Source organism: Daphnia carinata, chromosome 3 (genome assembly GCF_022539665.2).
Source record: "Daphnia carinata strain CSIRO-1 chromosome 3, CSIRO_AGI_Dcar_HiC_V3, whole genome shotgun sequence".
In the NCBI taxonomy this organism is placed as follows: domain Eukaryota; kingdom Metazoa; phylum Arthropoda; class Branchiopoda; order Diplostraca; family Daphniidae; genus Daphnia; species Daphnia carinata.
Window position 1 is genome coordinate 274,607 of NC_081333.1, and position 23,000 is coordinate 297,606.

At 41.9% G+C, this 23,000-nt stretch overlaps 3 protein-coding genes across 4 annotated transcripts; all 3 read right to left on the reverse strand.

Annotated features, from left to right (window-relative positions):
• Nucleotides 1–593: 593 nt before the first annotated feature.
• Nucleotides 594–2,346, reverse strand: LOC130692800 (uncharacterized). The gene is made up of 8 exons (XM_057515879.2): nucleotides 2,245–2,346; nucleotides 2,074–2,188; nucleotides 1,838–2,010; nucleotides 1,594–1,750; nucleotides 1,366–1,529; nucleotides 1,142–1,316; nucleotides 899–1,068; nucleotides 594–783 (listed from the first exon to the last, which is right to left on the reverse strand). Exons 1-8 carry the CDS (start codon nucleotides 2,284–2,286, stop codon nucleotides 625–627), a joined length of 1,155 nt encoding a protein of 384 aa, XP_057371862.1. The 5' UTR covers nucleotides 2,287–2,346; the 3' UTR covers nucleotides 594–624.
• Nucleotides 2,347–3,637: 1,291 nt separating this feature from the next.
• Nucleotides 3,638–7,463, reverse strand: LOC130692781 (uncharacterized). Of its 2 annotated transcripts, XM_057515849.2 has the most exons (5): nucleotides 7,261–7,463; nucleotides 6,878–7,119; nucleotides 6,542–6,809; nucleotides 6,038–6,483; nucleotides 3,638–5,974 (listed from the first exon to the last, which is right to left on the reverse strand). In XM_057515849.2, exons 2-5 carry the CDS (start codon nucleotides 7,055–7,057, stop codon nucleotides 3,782–3,784), a joined length of 3,087 nt encoding a protein of 1,028 aa, XP_057371832.1. In that variant the 5' UTR covers nucleotides 7,058–7,119; nucleotides 7,261–7,463; the 3' UTR covers nucleotides 3,638–3,781. The 2 variants fall into 2 exon arrangements, with proteins under 2 accessions (XP_057371832.1, XP_059350513.1); XM_059494530.1 differs by lacking the exon at nucleotides 7,261–7,463 and having other exon boundaries at nucleotides 6,878–7,156.
• Nucleotides 7,464–8,274: 811 nt separating this feature from the next.
• LOC130693206 (serine-rich adhesin for platelets-like) lies at nucleotides 8,275–22,707 on the reverse strand. The gene is made up of 10 exons (XM_057516327.2): nucleotides 22,065–22,707; nucleotides 17,777–18,896; nucleotides 12,639–12,742; nucleotides 12,481–12,550; nucleotides 11,709–11,942; nucleotides 10,336–11,587; nucleotides 10,128–10,256; nucleotides 9,098–10,059; nucleotides 8,948–9,032; nucleotides 8,275–8,881 (listed from the first exon to the last, which is right to left on the reverse strand). Exons 1-10 carry the CDS (start codon nucleotides 22,142–22,144, stop codon nucleotides 8,787–8,789), a joined length of 4,131 nt encoding a protein of 1,376 aa, XP_057372310.1. The 5' UTR covers nucleotides 22,145–22,707; the 3' UTR covers nucleotides 8,275–8,786.
• Between the last annotated feature and the right edge of the window lie 293 nt (nucleotides 22,708–23,000).

Here is a 23,000-nt window from a genome sequence, read left to right on the forward strand (position 1 = left end):
AATGAAATAAACGACACCAAGCTGTATAGTGTTACAACAACTGTGGCAATGCAAATAAGTAGAAAAACAGTTATAATTATAATACAACATCGCGTTCTCTTCGACGGAAAAAAAATGTTGCAAGTATTGAAAAAAGATGGAACCTTTCCATCTATGGAACAAACTGGATTTTGAAAGGTTTCACTTTCGAGAATCATGCATAAGTGAGCATCTTGTGATCAGACTTCAACACTTGTGTAGGGTGACGCCCCGAAAACCTAAGATAAGTACTTCCTTAAAAGAAAACAAGTTTTATTGGCATAACGGAACGGGGAATGACAGTTGGAAATCAGCCCAGATTTTTGTAACGTTGTCCTTGCTATATTAGAAATAACAAAAATAGTAGTAATAAAAAAGGCTATCGAACAATCGACATTAACCATGACTTCCAGATAGTCTCGAAGCCTTGATCTGCTGGATAAATGGCAATTGGGAGGGGGGGGGGGGGGGGGAAACCGAGACATTTTTCACTGCTTGACAAGAGCACTAACAGACGCGATAAATCAAAGTCAAATACCTTTTATTGACTTCTCTCTTCAACACGTCTAAAACCGAAAATCGTCCCAATTCACGCCAATAGTAGAATTAACCAGATGCGGGAACGGTCGCCCACTCGCAATCAAACCAGTCGTCCTCAAACTTCCAGGAAAATACAACAAGTGTATTACCTTTTGAAGTGTAAGCTTTGTTGGCAATTGGCGGATAAGCAATAACATTGGCTCCGGCATCCCGCCCGTCGTAAAACTGATAACAAAAAGCAATGTATATTAATGTCGATTAATAATAACAAACATTCATCTAAAGACTTAAGACACGAAAGAACGAACGGTTCTTTCAAACGTATGGTAAAGTGACTCACTCTCAATGAACTCAGCACAGTTGTTAGTTTGACGACCGAGCACGAAATTCGTATTAACTGATCAGTGCGGGCGGTAATAGTAAATGGACAAAATCTGGGTCCATCCATTCCGACGTCGTCTAATGGTTGGATGGTTCCGTTGGGTGATTTTGCTCTCTTATCAAAGCAAACTATAAAAAAAAAAAATAAAAAAAATATCCATAAATCGGCCTGGTGAATAAACATTGTGATAATTGCAATTACGTCGGTATGTAGGTGTTGTGGTCGTCTTCCAGGTGCAGTCAAACCGACATCGTTTGTTGTTGAAACTATCAGCTTGTATGACCATTTTATTTCCTTTTGAAGTATAATTCCTGTCTATGATTGGTCTGGCAGAAATCAAGCCGGCCTCGTTCATCCAGCCCCTTTCCTCGTGGAACTACGATAAAGTTAATTTAAAGATTATTGTGATTGTTCAACTGTCTCACTTTCAATCCGCAGCCGCTGACGAGGCTGACGACAGAGCACGATAATTGAACGCGTTGATCAAGAGGTACGACGATCGAGAACGTGCAAAATCTGTGCGATTCTTCTGCTAAATCCACCGCCTGGATGGTTCCATTAATGGTTTTTGCCTCCGTGTCACGACAGACTGGAAATGAAAAATGATTTCCAATTACGTAATAAGCACGAAGATCTAAAACATTAAAAATTACGTTTGTAGATGGGGTACGAATCGGTGGTCTTCCACTTGCAATTAAACCAATCAGCATCTTTGACGATTTGAGAATAGACGGCCATTGCATTGCTTTTTGATGTGTAGACACGGTTGATGACAGGCTGTTTAGCGATGGCTCCATCTTTCTCTCTAAACTAATCAGTTTTCAATCGAACAATTAGACGAATGTGATGAAAAAGGAAACGTGAAAATGAAGAGCCAGGAGAAATAAGGGAACTGACTTCCAAGTAACTTCCTGTGCTTGTGAGGTTGACAACCGAGCACGATATTTGAATACGCTGTCCATGAAGTGCAATGACGGTAACGGTATGTCCTGTTTGTAATTTTGAATGTTTCCTGGAATCTAAATAGGGTTGAATGGTACCGTAGGACATTGCCCGACTATTACGGCCAACTGGAAAAACGATTGTCAACCTTATTAAAATGAAAATAGGAAAGACATGGTTCAAAGATGTACCATAGGAAATGATGTAATCACGTGTACGAGGATAAAGCTGCCATTTTATTGTTGGTTTTCGATCCACAAGCTGTAGATTATTCTCGGATTGCACAGCATTCAGCACGAAGCAAATCTAATAAGAACCATTAGCCAATTAAAATAATGACCATTTAACAAATGATTACTCACCAACAGGCTAAGAACATTAAGGCTGGCAGTCACGTTCGCCATTTGACTACGTGAGAATTCGGAAAAAGAGCAACAAAAACTGGGCTACGAGATTTTAAAACACGACCGTTTGGTCGGCGGTCATGGACAGGATTACCATGGAGGAAGGGAATCGACGATGTCACAGTACTTTTGGTGGCTAAAACCTGTGATCCCCAATTCCCACGAATTCATACATATTCAGCAACAGGCATAATAAAAAACGCAAATTCAAGAAAACTAAAATTGAAAAATAATCTTTGGAAACTTTGTGGCTGATTGGAGGAATTCTTGAGAATTCCGGAGTCAAATGATGTTACGGATAACTGAGTTAAGAAAAAAAAATGTGCGTGCAATCGTAAGACGTGTCTTTAGACCGGTCTTCCGACAGACTACGTAACACTAAAGAAATACAGCATCATGCAAAAAAATAATCAGTTGCTGTCAATGACTACCAAAACAAGTTTCAACATGTGCAACAATAGACGATAAAAAAATGTCGCGATTCAACGAGATTAAAGGATACCTCCTAAGATGCATTGAACGACTTGATTAATTTGTTTGAAAGAATTTCTGACCTACAACACGTCATGTGAACAATTACGTGGCGAACGAATAAACAACGTCACACCACCAACACCTTTCCAGGTCAATTTTCCAGACGCAACACATTTAACCTCGTGTCATCTCACTTGGACGCTACATTAACAAACCCGTTTGCTTTTACAGCTCACTTTAAATTAGCAATCGATCAATTCTTTTTCAATTCAATGTTATCGAAGGTTCCTGTTCCACCAACGCAGGGCGTCACCATTTTTAGAACAAAGACTTAACAGATAAAAAAAACGTGATCGAGTAGTAACCAAATAGAGTTTATACCTGGCATCCACGAGAATGTTATTTTCGGAAGAATGGCGAGTCCTTTCAATCAGGTTCAGTCGCCATACAGGTAAAATATCAGTTATTCCATTAGGGATGGACGACCAACAACCAACCGAAGGAGTTGGGCTGAATTTCCCAATTGACGAAAAACTAAATAGAGCTATTGGTAATGTGAAGTAACTTGATTTCTAATCATTTAACGCACAGTGTTAGTTTCCTCGAACAATTCAACGTGGTCAATGGTGGAGCTCTGCATTGTTATCCCGCCAAGTAGCGACAATGACTAGCTTAGCGGGAATGGAAGCCTGACAGATGGCGTTGAGAACAAAGACAATTTTTTCCAACCATTATTTTACAAACAAAGAAAAGAAGTTGAAAATTCAATGAAATTAAATACACCAAACAGCCAACAATTGACACTGATACTGGAAACGGTTGAAAAATAACTTTATCTTGGTCCATATTTTTAAAAAACATTAAAACAGTCTTATAGACGTCACATTAAAAAGTACAGTACTAAACTTGATCAGATGAAACAAAAACTGGCAAAAACAGTAAAAACATAAATGATTGAATGAACACTTCAGTTTCCGACAAGAATATGAAGTATGCTTCCAAGTTATTGATACTCAAATAATTAAACAAGATCTGATTTGATTCGTTTGGCAGGCGATGCAATCGATTCTTCTTTAACATGGAGGGCTTCATGCGGATTAGGGACAGCTGCTGACGGATTAACGTTGGATTGCAAAAGAGTGGCCACAACGAAGGGTCTTTTAGCTACTCGTGGTCTTTTGGGAGTTGACATTGGCGAAGATGCATTAGTGGATATCAAAGGTTTAACACCAGAAATATTAGGTTTCTGTTCTACAGGAAATTTGATTGACTGCAGGGAAGGAAAAGCTTGTTGACTGATTTGATTCCGTGAAAGAACCATGGCAGGATTGGATTTTGTAATGACTGTCACCTTCTTTACGGTTGTCTTAGTATCAGCACAACTTTCCGTACTTGAAGATTCTGCCATCACTTGTTGAACAGCAGAGGTAAGTGTCTTTACGGCAAACTGGCCATTGGACATGAGCTTAACTGACTGGGTCCCTGCTCCATTTAGGACCACAGGATTTGAGGTAACAGGGGTGTGTGGCAATACAGCAGTAACGGGAGCACTCTTCACCCATACAAGTTCACTTCCAGGTATTGGTTCTCCAGATTGGAGGGCCTCAACAGCACAGATCTCATTGGTTTCTTCATTCTTGACAATAGAATAGAGAGTGTCACCGAGTCTCTTCAGACGCTGTTCAATTAACTCCATCAATTCTTTATGGCATATAGCAGCCTTTATGTCATTTCCCACGTGACGCATTCTCGATTTAGTGATTTCACAATAGGCTCTCCATCCAATGCCTCCGACTTCAATTTCTGCGTAATGACAGATCTCGTGATAATGCTTTCTCCTCCAATTGCGGGCATGTTGGATGTTGTTGAAATTGGAGTAGGTCATTGATCTCTCGTTTGAGCGCATAAACTCTTCGACTAAAGGGTGGCCAGCAACTGAGGCATTAGGCACTGCCCAAGTAGCTATGGGTTTAGGAATAGCTATTAGCCATTGAATCCGACTATCGACTAATGGAGCCGCAATTTTCTTATGGTCCGTAGACTCTTCGACGAATTTCCAGAAGGCTTCTCTGCCAATAAAATCGCGTAGAACTCCATTTTCCTGGTTATCTTTACTCTTGAGTTGGCTGATAAGGGCATCGGATAACGTGGAATCGCCGCTGGAAACTAGAAGCTTCAAAGCTGAAAGTATTGCTTCCGGCGGGGTGGATGGTATAATTAATCCAGTAAGATGAAGACAGAGCCTATAATACCATAAAACCGCGGTGTCTGGAATGCGTTCGGATGGTCGTGCATCCAAGAATTGTTGGACAAGGCTTAACAATTCGAATACAGTCACAAAACTTGTAAATTTTTTTTTTACATGAGTTGCGAGATTGGCTAGTCGTTGTGGATGTTTCGTTACGAGATTTTCGTCGAACGTTACCATCAAGTCAATACAGTCAGCCAAAACAGGGATTTCGAGTGAAGCCATGACGTTACCAGTGAACAAGATCATGCAGATTTTGGTCACGACAACCGTAGCTTTTTGGTAATTTCCAATATTCAGCAACGCACGGGTCAAGCGCGAGTAGTGGCGCATTTGTTCTTGAGCGCGATTGCAACTGATTAATTTTCCTATGGAACTTTTGCAAGCATTCCAGTCGACGGATGAGATCACTTTGGCTAAGAGGTCCGTCATTTCTTCAGTATGAATGCCTTCAGTGTCTGCTAGAATTTCCAATAATCGAATGACTTTGTCGTTCGCACCATGTCGGAGACAGAGTTTCAGCAAACGCGTGCTAGCATTTTCTGTTTTCCAAGCAATACCAGGGTGCTCTCGGCAGAAAGTTATGACTTCATCCAAAGAACATAGAACTCGCTTTTTTGTTTGTTGTTCAAGGGTGTCCAGTAGGAATTCAAACCTATGGAAACAGTCAAGTTGCACAGAGCGCTCCTTGTGCCAGATAACTAGCATGGGTCGATAAAACCATTGTTCCAATAAGCACGACCCAGGTTGAAGGAGTTCTTCAGTTGGTTTTTCGAAAAAGATAGGCCCATCGCCCACTATTTCTGTTTTCATGTTGATGTTTAGATTATCAAAATGCATTTCTTGATTCAATGGGTCGAGCCACTTGGTAGTCGAAATTTTCTCTTTGGATATTCCGACCATAACAACTTCTTCGCAGGGGCATTTACGTCTGAGACAACACGGACATCCCAATCGTTGGTTTGCCTACAAAAAGAAAGGTGATTAAAACGCAGAACCAACAAATGACTATTTAATGACATTATTAACCTTGCCCATGCGGTAGTGGCAGACAAGGGCCAACCGAACATGAAGAAAATTCATAGAAATAAATAAATCAAGCAGACGACGTGTTCCAGGGGCCAAAGACGAAAATGAAACTTCGTCCTTGTCTAACGGAATGGCCAAAAGGCGATCAGGGCCTCTTGGACTCAGTTCTAGCAAAATACTAGCAACATCTTTCAAGTAATTAGTTGAGGGAAACAACGTAGAAGGGTTAGCACAAAGAAGATCGAAGATCATCATCACCCTCGAGCCGCTGCTCATTTCTGTCATTTGACAAGAGGCATTTGAAACGAAGATTGTGTAGTAAAACAATCTGCTGCTGTCCAGTGCGTTTTCGAATGAGCACGATTGATTTTCTCGCATCACTTTGATGGTGCCACCTTCGTGGCCACTTTGAAACGGAAGTTGCACAATCATAGTAGCAAAGACATCTGCAATCAAATTAATAGGATTAGATAAGCTGCTTAGTGCCATGTTAGTGGGGTTTACCAGGGGTGTTATTCGTCGGATAGATTATCGTTCCAGTTCCAGGTTCCATAATCGTCAATTTTCGCGGTCGGACACTTAATCCCTGCACTTGTTCTCGGCTAAATTTTAATTGCCTTAGGGCCAGATCAGTCATAACAGGAATGGTGTGGTTGAGGTATTTAGCAAAGTGAGAATTCTCCATCTCTATTACGTCTAACTGTAGATTCATTTCCCATAGCCCTTTCAGGTTCTGAACAGGTTCTGAAGCCGATTTCAGTTTCACTAAATCCTAAAAAGAAAAAGGTTACACAGTTTTAAAAATTTGAAGGTAGATGATAATGATTAACACATTTTAACCTCTAAAAGTATTGGAATGGAAACTTCTCCTATTCCTTTGAAGGATAAGCTTGGCAATACCCGCTGCTCAACACTCTCCAGAACCTTCAATCCAAATCCCGGACTATTTTGTGGTTGCTGATCAGGCCCACCTTTAAAAGCTTTAAGCTTTTCAGCAAATAATTTCCGATTTACTTGCATTATGGGTGATGAAATAACAGTGTCCTTTGTCGGAATTTAGGAGAACTCCAAGACGTTACTGGCTGTTAAAGAAAATAACATCAATTTTTGTCTTTTTTTGGTTGAAATTTTCATGGCATGGTACTAATCAATATGGAAAATCTAGTTGTTTCAACAATGACTACTGATAAAACCAATGAAGATAAGTTTGCATTAGGTAATACCTTTGTTCACATTAATCTTGATGTTGAAAGCCTCACTCATTTGAACCATTTATTAAAAGCACGAATTTTCCATTTACACAGTGTGACCCCTCTTTTCTAATGGAGCCCATATGTATGTTTCAAAATAAATCTCACAGACTGCTGACAATGAACTGAAGACTGGGAAACTTAAGCCGGAACACAGGTTATTGTTCTTGAACTGCCCACCAGGGAGTGCAGTTTGCCGCCATTGACATTTCATTGAATAGTTAAGAGCTATGTCTACTATTAAATTTCTTATCTCATTTTTACTGATATATCATTATCTAATTGCAACACCCCAAATTTCCGTGTGGACGTCTTGCTATGTTCACGTGAACAGCAATAAAACGACGTAAGTTTTCGTGTGGGTGGATCTACCTTTTACCTAATGATCCGCGTTATCAAGGAATAGCTGTCGAAGCTGTAACGTATCTTGAGTGCCATCAATATCAATATTATGTAGCAAGAGCTTGAACCACATTTTTTTGCACGACACTCAATTGCATTTAAGAAGTCATGTATTTCTTTTCTGCTGAGACGCAGTTTTTCTCTAAAAACGATCAGCTGGCATCCCATCCACGTTGCCAGGTCAAGATTAGCCGCCATCTTTAACAACAGCCACAAAACGTTGCACCGTTCTGTGTGATTGTAAAAATCCACAGCCACAACTCCAGCGAATGAATATTTTTTTGGTTTCTTTTGCAGAATTAGACAGTACCGTGAACAGTGAATTTCTGATAACAAATTCACCTAACCTGTTTCCATCAGTGTATTTTAGCGACTTTCTTTTTAAAAAACTACTTCCGAGGTATTTTTTCAATGGAGGCAATTCAATTCGTGAAATTCCCTATCTGTTTTCCTTCTGGTGTTAAAATATTCTACGTTTTGAGTCATAATCCTCTTGGACGAAAAAAAAATAGATGTTAAATTTGTTTAACATTTTTCCGTTAGAATTTGGAGATTACCATGAAACAAATTGGCAAACGCGTGAGGTGGCAGTCAATTGTTTGTATTGTTTGTGCTTATTTTTGTATCAGTAATTAGACTTTTGTTTTTGTACACTCGAGCCGGTTGCAGTTGAAGGGCGTGTTAATATAAAAGAGAAGGTCATAATCAAAAATAATAGTAAAACGCATATCACAACGACAGACATTATGAATTGAATTCAGTGAAAAAGAGCAACATGAAAGGGTCGGGCTAGACACCATGTCAAGAATGCAAAATGTGGACAAACAAACAAAAAGAAAGAAAAATAAATCACAAACAGGTACATTCTTTTTTGTCAATTACAATCTCCGCACCCTGTGACGAGACGACGACGAGTTATTGTGTCTTGCTGAATTTCACATTTTTTATTTATTTTTTTTTTTTACAAAATTTTCACCATCAAAGCTGATTGAATTAATAGCAGCACGTTATTAATCTCTGTCAAATTGATTCACCCCCTTCAAAAACAAAATGAAGGTTCTCTATTGTTTTGCATTGTTCGTTTTGTTTTGTTCTGTTCAGCAATGGCTCTCCTCGGCCGCCGATGGACTGGCAATGGATGGCGGACAAGAATCCTGGCTGTTGTCGAGACTGAACTCTTTTTCATCATTTCCTACTCAATTAAATGGAAAATTTAATAAATCAAGCCCATCACGAAGAGAGAGCCACGTCTTTTTACCCTCGAACGAATCGCTAGAGCTGGACTCGTTTATGCTAGAAGTGGAAGCGGATCTGAACAGCTTTTCAAGCATGGAAGCCCTCACCTGCAAAAAAAAAAAACATCAACGTGAATCATCTCGTTGCACTTGTAAATGGAACACGAACGTACCTCGGCGTTGCTTAGATCGACAAGTTCCGCCCCGTTGCTGTGGACGGGCATCCAATTAGTGGAGAATCCGGTGTGCAGGTCAGCACTTCCGTCTCTTTCCTCATCGTCGCTGCTGTCCGCCTCCCTGGAGCTGTCATCGTCAGCGAGAAGATGACGCAACTGCAGCAGTGAATTATGGCCGGTTGTCGGCTCCTTGTCCAGCCCATTGGGATGCGGCAATTCGGGCGTGACAGCGTCGGCCGTCTCGCGAATGGCGCAGTAACGCTGCTGTTCCGCAATAAAATCCAGCACCGTTTGCAGAGCCACTTGCCGATCGGGTGGCGGAAAGAGCCCAGACGACTCGGCTGTGGCCGCCTCCGTTCCCGGCGGGCAATGGTCGTACTTTTCCGAATTGGCCAGACTCCGATTGGATTCAAATTTGACTAGTCTGTAATAGTCGCGGGTGAATTCAGTGTCCAGACTTTCTTCTTCCGCTTCTTCATCGGCATCTCTTTCAGTCGCTTCCTGCGTTGCCATTTCACACGTCGGGCTGTAAATTTCTGGAACAAAAAACTCCTCCTCCTCTTCTTCTTCCTCATCATCGCCATCTGACTCGTAACTATTTTCACTGATGGCGGGCAAAGCCGTGGCTCCTGCCGTCTCTTCCGACTCGGAAGGAGACGGTTCGTGCTCTCTGTCGTCCAGAATCCAGTCCTCCATTTCGTGCTGGCTGTAATTGGGCGGGACGCGCTCTTCGTTTTGCGGCTCGGCAGCGGAATGATTGGCTTCTTCTCCAGCCGACGCATCGCTAGATAGTTGAACTTGGGCCCGAGTCCTGCGCAACGGATGCTGAGAGTCGTGTTCCGACTGATGCGATTTGTTCCTCAAGTCCAACGTTTTCCAACTTTCTTCACCGGTAGCAGCGACGTCCTCCTCTTGATCGGCTTTGTACAACTCATCATCCGACTTCCATTTCGGTGCATCTGCATACAACGTGTGTAAATGTTTAGTAAAGAGTAAATGTTTTCTTTTCAACAAGTTCATTATTTACTGTGATCTTCTTGGTTCCTTGCAGGTGAAAAGATTCCGTCTCGGTCACTTTCGACATCTTCAGTATCGCTGGCCACCGAACTGGGCGACCAATCTTCACACAGCGTTCCCAGCTGGACGCCGGGCCATTCTGTCTTGCATTCAAATATTGGATATTTAAAACCAAAATATTACACACACTTCCCTTTGATTTCAATTTAGGAAAATACCTCGCTTAAAAGATGAAGCTGCGTAGTCTGAAAATTGACCGCTAGATGGCGTTGACGACGACTCTGGGCATTTCACACCAACGATGCCGTCATCATTGGTCTCGTCGGATGCCTCTTCTTTGAGCTCTTCCAGTCCGGCGCCGGAATGCGTCTCTTGTAGAGAAATGGAGCGATTGGGTTGCGGGCGCGACTCGGACAAGGAAGACGAGGCCGGCGACGAACTGAGCAGCGTCTTGCGTTTGGCCATTGGCAGTGAACGCGTCGTCGAATTTGGAGTCGATCCGCTGGCGCTGCGCCGCAATGTCGCCGGTGACGAGCAGCCGGACGCGATGAAAGACGACGAGCTCGACGACGACGAATCCACCTGGACGTCACTGGACATGGTGGAATAGCCTTCATCCTTGCTGGCCGGACTGTCGCTGTTGCTGTCGGCCGCAGAGACGGCCGCATTGCGGATGGATCGCACCAGTCCGGGAGCAATAGGAAGCGGAGGTCGAGGTGATTTGTCGGCCTTTTCCAGGCTGCTGCTGCAGCTGCTGGACGGAAGCGGATGAGCCACTCGTTTCTCCAGGACTTGTACCAGAGCGCGCACAGACGGGGTGGACGGATCGTTGACGGCCGCGGTCATGACCGACGTTTCTTTATTGCTGACTGAGGCACTAGGACAAAAGGAGAGAGTGCTGGGCCTGGCCGGCAACGACACTTCGGCCTGCTGCTGCTGGGCGGGCAGGACGAGACTGCGGCGGACGTCGCCGTTATTCCTGGGCTGAGTGCGGATGCTTTTGTAGCTGTTCAATTGAGCGCTGAAAAGGCGATGCTTCAAAACGGCCAACAATTTCTCGGCCCTTTCCACCGGGTTCGTCTCGGCCGATTGCTGGACGGCCAAAGCCGCTTGCGACGTGGAAGACGAGGAGCTGCTCGACGACAAAGTCCAGTTGGAATCCTTGGAAACGAGCGGACGGACGCCCGACGCCGTTTCAAAGATGGACGAACTGCTGTTGAGACGAATTTCGCTGTCGCTGACGGTGGAACAAAGCGAATCGCGTTGGTTACTATTGGACGTAACCGGCGGGAGGTCGTACGAGTTCGACTTGACCATCCCATCCGCCGCCATCGCCGCTCCCATCGGTTTCTTATTGTTTTCCAACATGGAATCGCGAAGGCTCTGCGTCAGCAGCAAATTCAGGGCCACGTTGCGCTGTTCCAGGTCGGAGACTTGCGATCGAAGACGTCGACATTCTCCTTGTAAATTCTTTTTTTTTTTTTTTTTTTTTTTTTTTTTTTTTTTTTTTTTTTTTTTTCAAAATTAAATATTAAAAAAAAAAATTGATTTTCATTTTCGTCCGCTAGATGGCATAGGTAGACATACGAACCTTTTGTGAGATGAGAGCCTGAACGACGTGATTAGCAATCTCGTCGAGGCACTTGTCGAACACGATCCTTTGCTGTTCGTGATTGGCGGCCATAGATGCCTTGTCGGTTTCCAGCTGCTGGATGACTTGACGGCCGTCGACTTCGGCCCCTTCGCACCGGGATAACCGCTCCTTGAGCTGGACGACTTCCGCTTCGGCTGCGGCCAATCGCGCCTGCGCTTCGCTCAACCTCTCCTTTAAAAACAAAAAAAAGCATTTTCCCAGAAAAAATAAAATATTTATTTAAATCTAAAAGAAAGAGGCGATTACAATCAAGAAACGAAAACAAAAGAACAACAACAACAAGTTCGTGTTTGCATGCAATTCAACGTTTGTCTCATTTTTCTTTTCTTTCTTTTTTTTTTTTAAAGGAGGTCCTCATTATAATTTGAAAGAAAAGAAAAAAAAAACGACAACAGAAAACGTCTTCAATTTGTTTGTAATGGCCGGACACAATGATGGGCTCGTTACTGTTGAGCACTGAAGGGCCGAAAAAAAAAAAACAAAAAAAAAAAACAACACGGTCATCATCACGCACAAATTGAGACTCCGCCCTTTTCATCTTCCCACTTTTATTTTTTTCTTTCTTTTTCGATTGTTTTTTTTTTTTTGTTATTTAACGAGCAAACGTGACGGTTCGTTTCATAGCGGAAATGGTAATTACGGGCTAATGAAATGGTTGCGATTCGGTTCAACGATCAAACTGTTTAATTTCAAATTTGTTTTCTTTTACCTCGTACGATTGGATGAGGGCCGTTTGTTGATGACGTAATGGCAACAGCGTATGCACCGTCTCCTCCAGTCTGCGCAAAGAAGAAAACGGTCAACACTCCGAAACGCACACGATCGATTTGTTAAACAAAAAAAAAAAAAAAAGAAAAGATGGTTTACCGTTTGACTTCGTAGTGCAAGTTGAGCAGCTGCATTTGATTGTTGCTGGCGGTCGTAGTTGTCGAACCGGTCGGGTCCGCGTCAGCTGGCGTCTCTTCCTCCACCTGATAGTTTTTTTTTTTAAACAAAAAAAAAAAAAAAAAAAAAAAAAGAGAAACGTCCTCGTTCAATCGATATGTGAAACTATAAACAAAAGAGATGACACACACACAAACTGGTAAGAGGGGGGGGGGGCCAAAAACTGCGCATATGACGAGCACAACGCGTCCACATTTCTTTTTGTTTACGACCTGCTGGCAAAAGACGGAACTTTCTTCCATTTCCTGCGATAAAGACGGGAGGATGGAGGAAGGAGGGCGTCGGCGGTAATAACGCCGTATAGAAGAGCCACTCAAGCCAACGAGTTCTCTCCCTCTTCAAACAAAGTTGCTGAACAAGAGGACGGGCGGCCTGGCCCATCAAGTGCGTTATACGACAGACATTGAAACGATAGGCAAAAAAGGGGGGGGGGGGAGGGAAAGGAAGAAGAATGTTCATTTTTTTTTTTTTTTTTTTCTTATGAAAAATGGGGATATGCGATCGTGCAGAATAAAAAAGAGAAAGAGTCTTGAAATATTTCGGCGGCGTCCCGCGTGATTGGATTGAAATCTGAAGGGACACAAACGTTACGAGGAAGAGAGAATGTAGACGACTTACGAGGTTCGTTTCTTTTATCAACGCCACGAAATCGTGTTCGTGACTTCTCTTCCCCCCTTTTTCTAAACTACGGCGACATCTTGATTCGATTGTTCGAAAAGCCAACCCAAAAATAAATAAAACAATTCCCTTTTTTTTTTTTTTTTTTTTTTTTTTTTAAACGAATTTTTACAAACGCACAAAATCATCTACACGTTTGTCTTTGTGTTTCTTTTTCTATCCACAATGTGAAATGATAGGATCTCTAAGAATTGAAAGGAGGAAGAAAAAAAAAAATGCACGAAACAAAGTTCCATTCCGGCAGAAAAAAAAAAAAAAATGATCCATCAAAATGTTTATAATGATGAAAATTTTCAAGGGCGGGAAGATTTATTTCACATTCTCTGCGTGACAAAGAAAAAAAGGAATAAAGACGACGTGTCTATTTCACGTAAGAGGGTGGAGGAAATCGTGTGAAAAGTGGCGGGAACGTTTGAAAAATCGTGAAACCACGTCGAACGAGCTTTTACACGCCCCTCAACCCATTCCCACAAAAAAAAAAGAGATTTCCTTTTTTTTTTCTTTTGAGAGGGGAGAGAAGAAAAAAAAAACGATAGGTAATGGGCGTGATTGAATTAAAAAAAATCCTATTTTTTTATTTTTTTTTTAAACTGAACATTTTTCAAAGAAAAAATGTCGCATTCTTTCGCAGCTTAAGGCGTTTTGCATAAAAGAAAAAAAAGGTCATTGCCTTTTTATTGTCAAACAAATTTAAAAAAAAAAAAAAAAAAAAAAAAAAAATGTTGTCGATGACCTTTTTCTCAACATCCTGGGAGGGAAACAAAAGCCGAGCGACAATTAAAAGAAAAATACGAGAAAAACCAGAAAAAAAAAAATGTAAACGTTCACGACGATGTTGGAGAGGAGAAAAATGTGGGTCGATTCCCACATTTTCTCCGGCAGCCAATCGAGAAAAAAATAAATAAATAAATAAACCGCAATCGACATTGAATTTGATTTCGTGACCTAATTTTCTAATCAAAAATAATTTTTCCTATTCCAAGTAGAAAAAAAAAAAAAAAAAAACGAAAAAATTCTTTTAGCGACGGTCAAAGAATTTCTCGGCCCTGTCTCCTCTTTTTTTTTTTTTTTTTTATTTATTTATTTATCAAATACATAAACACGACGGGTGTCTGTAAAGCGTTTGGGCTTAACAGAGAGAGGGGGGGGGGAATTTTCAAGTGTCATCTTCTTTCATTTCTTCTTCCTTCCCACGAAAAACAACGAAGAGAAAAAAATTCTTTTAAAAAACTTCTTTTAAAAAAAAGGAAAATATGACGAGAAAAGGTCAACGGCGCGGGGTCAATGGCGGCCATTACCAGTCCACCCGGGGACCCCAGTCTCTATCTCTATATGTATATAAATAAATAAATAAATATAGAGAGAGAACGTAGAGAGAGACACGGACAAGGCAACGCCATGCGCAGCCACAGTTGAAAGAGATAAAGAGCAAACGAGCCGAGAGTTCTCTTCCCATTTCCTTCAACTCCATTGTTCTCTTTTTTTTCTTTTATTTATCTTCGAAATGGAAAAATAAAGAAAAGAAAAAAAAAAAAAAGAATTTTCACGCGTCACTTCCTTTTCACGAAAAAATAATTTTTTTCTTCTTCTTATTTTTAACCTTTTTAAAAGAAAAGAAGAGAAAAAATTCATTTCCGACTGGGGTCAATTATGGCCACTAGATGGCTCTGACACCCGAGCATTTTACAAAGGGACAACCTTTATATCGATCGGTACGGCCAGACGCAAGCAAATCGGATGAAAACAAAGGGACACGTTACAACTCTTAATAAATTCACTAAAATGTGATTAAAAAAAAAAAAACAAAAAGAAAAACGAGTATTTGAACAATTTATCGACGCTAACAATTTCTCTTAAAAAAAAAAAAAATAAAAAAACAAGGAAAAAAAAAAAAAAAAAAAAAATAGAGAGAGAAAGAGAAAAGCAATTTTTCATGGGAACGAAAGTAGCCAGTCAAGCAAACGAGGAAAAAAAGAAATGCTGTAACTGAACAAAAACAAACTCGCAAACGACTAAGAGGACGAGTCTACTATACATTTTTATTCGGTTTATAGTAGACGACCGGGGGACCAATAACAAATCACGTCCTAATGTAATTCCAAACGCACGTGTGGCTGTGACGAGGATAAGAACGAGAAGGGGGAGAGAGAGCGTGTCTGTTGGATTTAGATATTTAAAAAATTAAAAAAAAAATAAAAACTGGATAATAGTTTTCGGACTTAGAAAGCGACCAATGGCGAGGCTTACACACACACACACACACACAGAAAGAAAGAAAGAAACGCAATCATGTTTAGAAATTATACCGATAAATGAAATTGAAATTGTTTACTAGCCCCGCCCACCCCCTAGCCCTAAAAATGTTGTGGGATAACAACAAAAAAAAAAATCTCTTACGACACAATAGACTTCCGTTTTTGCGCCATGTTGACTCGTATTTTTTTTTTCCAGATGAGGGGGGGGGGAGGGGAAGGATGAGCAGCATCCGCACACACACGGCGTGGGAACAGGCGCACACAAATCGGAACGGGGGTGAGGTACAAGGGGGAGCATCGATTTTATTTCGCTGTTTCCCCTTTGCGGTCGTTTTCGGTAGCTTTTTGGCACGCGTTTCGAATCCGCTTCTCTCTCCCAATAAAAACGAGGCTGCCGGGAATGCCCAATTTGTATTTTTTTTTTTATTTTTTTTTTTTTCACGAGCTGTGAGTGTTGGGTCGCATTTGATATTTATAGAAAATCGATCAACTTCTTCTTCTTCTCCTTCTTTCTCACTCGTTTTCTTTTTTTAATGGAAACATCCCAATTTGTTAAAAGGCCACCAAAGAGCCAACCGGATAAATATAGCGCCTAGGGGCAAATTCTTTTCCCCGATGTTTCCAATCCCCGTCCCCGTTCAGATGATTGTGCCAAACTACCAAACGCAAACATTGTAGTAATCCAAAGTCGTAGCAAAACAAAATGCCGATGTGACACACGCAAAAAAAAAAAAAGTCGGGAATCACGGCGGCCAAAGTCTAATAGCCGACGACCTCGTCAATACGTTGCTTCGTGAAAAAGAAGAAGGTCACGACAGAGCTGCCGGGTATATCTTTTCCCTATAGACAACAACAACAACAAGAGAAGCAAAAGAATTTTCGTTTCAAATAATAATAAAAAAAAAAAAAAAAAAATGTCTAAGGCATGACGTCATTTTCGGTTCGCCCTATATATTCGTGCGTCCACGGCTGCGGGACCGAGAGAACGCGCGCTATATTATTATTTACTACACGCTCGTTGTTTCTCTTCTCAGTTAAGGACGTTGCGTGTTTCGTGCAACTTGCGTGCGTGTTTTTCTTCTAAAGAAGAAGAAAGGGAAAATTAAAAAGACCACCAACGAGGAGGCGAGTCATTTTCTTCTCCCCCCCCCCCTTCTCTCAAACTAGCGTGAAATTCGATCATCCCGAAATGATATCGGACATTCAACTCTTTTCTTTTTCTTTAAAAAAAAAAATATTCATTTTCCCTTTCTTCCCTTTTCAAAAAAAAAAAAAAAAAAATGAAAACATTCAAACCAGAAAGGAAAATTCCGATCGCAGGATGAAAATGTGCTGCCGACATCCAGCAGGGGGTTAACGTCTCCCTCTACCCCCTCCCTTCCCTCCTCTGTGTACGTCTATTGATATTTATTTTTTATTTTTTTCAAAGGTTAGAAAAGAAATGCGCGTCTCTACTTTGATGATCGCATGTCCGACCATTTTTCTTTTTAAATAATAAAAAATAGCGACGACATTAGCCGACGACTGGAACAACTTTATTGACATGACCCCCGTGAGGATTTCTTTTTTTTTTTAAAGGGGGTTGTGGTAGATGTGGGAAAAGCTTCTGGGAATGTACCCCATCTTCTTTTTTTTTACCTGCACAATTTTCTTCAAATGAAATGACTTTGAAAAAGAAAAAATAATAAATCCGACTAAAAAGGAGCCGACTGGGCAAAGGCCAAAATGAGAAAAGAAAAAAAGAAAGAAAAATTGAGCAGGAGCACACACACACACACACACACAGACAATAAGCAGCCCCTCCCACATCATCTTATTTCGTCTACCTTTTTTTGGTCTTGTTTTTTTCTCTAAAATTGCAGCGCTCTGTGGTTTTACAAGAGCAAAAACGAAAAAAGAGGCACACCTTGAAAACGTTCGTTCGGTATTTATGGATGCGAACCCGAGTTCGTTCGTTCGTGAGAAAAAAAAAGTCTGTTCCCTCTCTCAGGGGGCCTTTCACGTGACCCCCTTCTATATGATGTCATTTCTAACTGATGATCATCAAATAGGAAATGCCCCTCTCTCCAAAAAAAAAAAAAAAAAAAAAAAAAAAATCAAATGAAATGTCATATTTTGTTTTCTTACCTGGGCAACGGCCGTTGGTTTGCTGGCCGACGACAAAGGACACGATTTGGCACTGTTGCCAGATAATTTCACCATGCCAACCGGTGGTGATGGTGTAGTCTTTTTAGGAGGATGGCTTCCGGCTATAGAAGAAGAAGAGGCAGCAGCAGCAGCAGCGCCAATGGCGGCCGAGGCGACATTCAAATGATTGGTGACACTCGAGCCAGACAGTTTGGCCCTCCAGCGAATCAGATTCGGACTGACCGGAACAGACGAACTGCCAGCGCCACTCTTGCACGCAGCGGCCGGAATCGACAACGTTTTGGCACTCGACTGAGACTGAGGCGAAGGGCTCGTCTCTCGCGATTTATTAATGAAACCCGGACGAGGGATCAAATTCCGGCCGTTGGTGCCAACAACGTCCGGCGTGCTGCTCGGCTTCGCAGCCGCGCGCATTCCGGACGGGATCTTGGAATCGGGCAAGGGCGGAGTCGATTCCCTCGTCGAATTGAATTTAGGACTGGCCGATCGATCGCGAAACGAAATGCTCCCGTCTTTCGATTTCGTTTGGCCTTTGGGCGGCATCTCTTCCGTCGCTTCCGGGCTGGTTGCCGAAACCGATTTCTTAGACGAAGAGGACGACGAGGATGTCGGCGGCCGGAATATCTTTGTGCCCATCACTAATTTGTGCTTCTCATTAGCCAATGGCGATGGAGGCGACGTGGCCGGATCGGCGTTTTTAACAAACTCGATGCGGCCCTTTTCGACGATGATGTTGGGCGGAGGCGCGTTGTGCCGGCCGACAGAGTGTCGCATCTTCAACGGGATGGACGACGACTTGGCCAGTTGGGATGGCGAACTGGGCGCCGAGAGGGAGCCCGTCAAGAGTTGATGTTGGCCCGGCAAGGGACTGGTCGGGATGTTTCCGTGAAGGCGGTTCATCATGGCCGATCCGGCCGTCAAACTGTGGGCCGTCGCTTTGCCCGCGGTGGCGGAGCAAGTCGAGTCGGGACGCGTCAACACTTCCGGCACGTGTTGGGGTAGCGATCGTGCCATGCGTGAAATCCTTCCAGCGCTGGACGAAGTGGATCCCGTCGTCCCTGCCGATCGTTGATATCCAGCCGCAATGTCTTGATTTCCCCTTTTAAAAAAAAAATAGAAAATGAAATTTAAAATAAATGTGGGCCACACGGTGTGTGTGTGTGTGTGTGTGTGTGTGAGAAGCCAATGTACACAAATGTTATTTATTTGACAGAGAACATCATGACCTCGACTTGTTCGGCGTGAGTCACGAGCTCATTAAAAACGGTTATTCGATCACAGGACTAAGGGAAAAAAAAGGTGGGAACAGTCAACAAACAAAAAGATGTTCCAGCCGTTCCAAAAACGAGCCTCAATCACCTGTTTTTTTTTTTTTTCTTCTTCATTTTGATTTATTTTTCTTGTTCAAACAAAACAAAAAAAAAAAACGAACAGCTGCCAAACGTTTTTGTGTGTGCCCTATAGCGGCCGAGTGTGTGGAGATCCCGACCCAAATTGGGGCTGAAGGGGGGAAACAGCAGCGGGAGCCCCGTTTTTGCCCCGAGATCGATAGATAAAGATAAGAAACGAGCAAACCGCTTATGTATCGATAGCAAGTCAAGCAGCAGCAGCTGAGACTCTCTTTTCCCCCCCTGGCTCATTACCCACTGCCTTATACGGTCACGACGTCCCGGTCTTTCACGTTCACCGTTTTTCTCTGTGCCTCTGCAACGTAATAGAAATAAAGAAGAAGAAGAAGAAGAAGAAACAAAACAAATAAATCGATCATAAATCTGCCGTTTCATTTTTTTTCCAAACGCGTCCTCATTCAAAATGATGATTATATTCGAGAGGCAATTAAATTTGATGAAAAGCGTCTGGCCCGTTTCACGCAACAACAAATCATCACGTGCGTCTCGTTCGAAAAAAAAAAATGTTTGTGTGTAGATATCGATGACGTAAACATCCAAGAAGGAAAAAAAAAAAAAAAAACATTTTCCCGCACTTTCCTCGACGCGTGTGACAAAATAAATAATCGCATCATCAAAAAAGGGAAGGAAGAGAGTCTATCAAACAGGGAGCTTACACACTTCAGAAATAAAGAAAGAGGTTTAACACACACAGGTAACAAGCGATCGCTAATGACTTGTGTCGAGTCACGTGACCATATCGGGATCAATCAAAAATTTCATTCCAGTCACCCACTTATTACTTTAAATGTCTATTTCCCTTGAATTGCAACTTGTTAACGTTAATCATTTTTTCTAAAAATGAACTAAAAATTTTGTCCATTCCAATGAAACTAGAAGTAATTAAAAATTTTGGAATTCTCGAAACGATGTCCTACTTTGGGAATTTCTTTAGAAAAAAAATATGGAAGACAAGTCAGAGCAGTGAAAGATATGATGACTTTGCGGGTATGACTCATTGAGAGAACCAAAAAAAGAAGAAGAAAAAAAAAAAAGGACAACCTTGGCCCAGGTGTCCGAGACTTGTTGGCGTGTTCTATCTTATAAAAACATATTTTTTTTTCTCTCTCTTTTCACGTTTTCTCTCTATGTTGATATGATGGGGCCACACCAGACACACACACACACACACTCAAACGCTTTCTAAAAAAGGAATAGACACTCACGCAAGCAAAAAGAGACACGTTGCCGCCAAATAGCCACCCCCAAGGTCGTATAGACAGGTGGGCTTCTATTTTTCCCGTTGAATCAAAAAATCTTTTTTAAAAGAAAACTCTGTCCCTGGACTTGACGTCCCCAAAAGTAAAAACTAGAAAAAAAAAAAGTCTGCGTGTGTGTAATATAATCTCAAAGGCAAATAATCGTAATCATAAAAAAGAGAGCGACTTCCTTGTTGATTCAGAAAAAAGAAAATGGTGTGACTCACTCAACTCACGCGCGCTCACTCCAAAATTCTTTTTTTTTTTTTTTTAAAGGTAAGAAAAAGGGAGAGACCAGGTGCAGCAGTCAAAAAAAAAAAAAAGAAAAAGCCTCAGGTTCTATTTCTTTTTTTTTTTGCGACGAACGACGGTGTGACCTCCAGTGTTAACTCTTTGAGCTGCGCAGTGGCTCAAGAGAGAGAGGGGATGATTCATCGGGACCTTCTCTCAATGGCCTTTCCCATCCCCAAACGTCTAAAAACACACACACACACACAAATGGTGTTAGGGAGCAATTGGTTAGATCCAATTAAGGTGCGATCCTCCAAACACACACCACAAGTGGTTCACAGGTTATTGATCCTCCCGACTTTGCAACACCGCACACCCATCCCCATAATTGGTCAAGACACACAGAAAATCTAGAACTCGCCCCAGCCAATAAACACAAAAACACATTAGCATAAATACAAATATTTATTTCAGGTGTGTCTCTCATTTTTGGGTGTTGGCCGATCAAACATTCCGATGGCCCTATCATCGATTACGTAAATCATTTCCGTCCCTTCTCTATTAAATCATCCTTTTTTTTTTCGCATTCGCTATCTGTGACGCAATCAAGACACCTGTTCTTTTGTTATCAAAACAAACGTGTGTGTGGTTCAAATTGTTTTTTTTTTTTCTTAAAAGCCGTGATTTGTTTTTGCGGTTCTGCGGTTTCAAATGTAAACAAAGTTTTGCGCGTTACACGGACAAAGCGCGTGTTCAATACAGCCCAGGTAATTACTAGCTCTTCCCTCCTGGGAATTATTTAAATTTACCGATTTCCTCCGTGTGCGGGTAAAAAGAGAATGAAGCGGTCAGAAACCTCCCAAGTGGATCTGATTAGGTGGTCAAACCATTTTTGGATGGGGGGGGGGATAGACCTAATAATGAATCCCGCATCTAAAGAGATTGTGTGTACCGGAGAGAGAACGGGGAAACATGTTGTACACGACAAACTGAATTATGAATGAATGACTCATACGCACGGAGAGAAAAAGAGAGGGTATGAGTAAGAAAACGAATAACCTTTTGGCCAATTTAGGAAGTCAGCACACAAAAGGTGCAGCCTCATTTCAATATCCTCTTCGACTTTTTGTTACCAACAACAACTCGACAAATGAATTGTGGCGGTCGCAGTTTTTCTCTTCTCTACGCACGGCCCTCCATTTTCTTTCTCTTTTTTTTTAGTGAATGAAAAATTCACGCTACCGTATATGGTCTCCCGAGTCTACACACACACACACCGATAACAATCTTTTATTGTTCAAAAAGGGGGAGATACGACACGTCATGAAAAAACACCCTCCCCTTGAAAAAAAAAAAAAAAAGGTTTTCCCTGTCGATTGTTTTTGTTACCTGGCGGATTGGTGGTGATTTTGGGTGCGGTGGGCGGCTTCGTTCTTGCTGGCCAACGTTTTAAACAGGTTGAGCACCATCTTGGTAGGCCCCAGCTCTTTTGTATTTTTGAAAGAAAAAAGAAAACAAAAGAAAGTCGTTCACTTGTCAAGTCACGCACACACCTGCGCGACTCACCAGCCCCAGTCTCTCTCTTTCCCACAGGGGTCGCCCCCGAAGCCAACAACAACAACCTCACACAAAATTCCACACGCTGCACACACACACACCACACTCGCTCACACACACAACACTTACGACGAATTTTTTTAAAACTTTTCTCTGTGTGTGTTGGATTTTACTTTTTAAAGAAAACAAATCAACACACTACACACTGGAGGGTTTCGGTTGTGTTCGGACCAGTTTCGAACGAGTGGCCATGTTGTTTTTTTTTGGGGTCCCCCCTTTTCTTTGCCCCACAGTTCACGTGGCCGATGCAATTCGTAGCCAACTTTTATTTCTTTTTATGTGTGTGTGTGGGGGAAGTTTTTTTTTTTTTCTTTTTTAGGGACGTGTTTAAACGTGAACGAAAGAAAAAAAAAGGGGGGGATGATGGGAGAAATGGTGTGAGGAAACCGGATGGAACACGGTCCTCGTGCGACGAGAGCCCAAAGGCGACTGAACTGAAAAAGGGAAGGGATTTAAGTGTTTGGAGGGGGAACAACACTAGCGCCTCTAGTGATCAGACGAGAGAAATACTAAAGAAAAAAAAATAAATCCATTCAAAAACACGACTCTCACTCAACAACAACAGAAAAAAAAAGAGTTTCAGACTTCCGGGCACGATGCCAAAATAAAAAATTCAAAGAAAAAAAAAAAAAAAAACTTTTCTTCTTCACGGTGATTGATAAATCGTGTAAACATCAATGAAAGAAAAAAAATTCTTATTTTTAACGG

Excerpts from the sequence above, each read along its gene's own strand:
- LOC130692800 (XM_057515879.2), bottom strand. The coding sequence starts at position 2,286 with ATGGCGAACGTGACTGCCAGCCTTAATGTTCTTAGCCTGTTG. Across the intron at positions 2,189-2,244 it reads TTAATGTTCTTAGCCTGTTG|ATTTGCTTCGTGCTGAATGC; the intron begins GTGAGTAATCAT and ends GGTTCTTATTAG. Across the intron at positions 1,751-1,837 it reads GCACAGGAAGTTACTTGGAA|TTTAGAGAGAAAGATGGAGC; the intron begins GTCAGTTCCCTT and ends AAAACTGATTAG.
- LOC130692781 (XM_057515849.2), bottom strand. The coding sequence starts at position 7,057 with ATGCAAGTAAATCGGAAATTATTTGCTGAAAAGCTTAAAGCTTTTAAA. Across the intron at positions 6,810-6,877 it reads CCATTCCAATACTTTTAGAG|GATTTAGTGAAACTGAAATC; the intron begins GTTAAAATGTGT and ends TTTTCTTTTTAG. Across the intron at positions 5,975-6,037 it reads GCCACTACCGCATGGGCAAG|GCAAACCAACGATTGGGATG; the intron begins GTTAATAATGTC and ends TTCTTTTTGTAG.
- LOC130693206 (XM_057516327.2), bottom strand. The coding sequence starts at position 22,144 with ATGGTGCTCAACCTGTTTAAAACGTTGGCCAGCAAGAACGAAGCCGCC. Across the intron at positions 11,943-12,480 it reads CCCTCATCCAATCGTACGAG|GAGAGGTTGAGCGAAGCGCA; the intron begins GTAAAAGAAAAC and ends TTGTTTTTAAAG. Across the intron at positions 8,882-8,947 it reads CTCTAGCGATTCGTTCGAGG|GAAATGATGAAAAAGAGTTC; the intron begins GTAAAAAGACGT and ends TTAATTGAGTAG.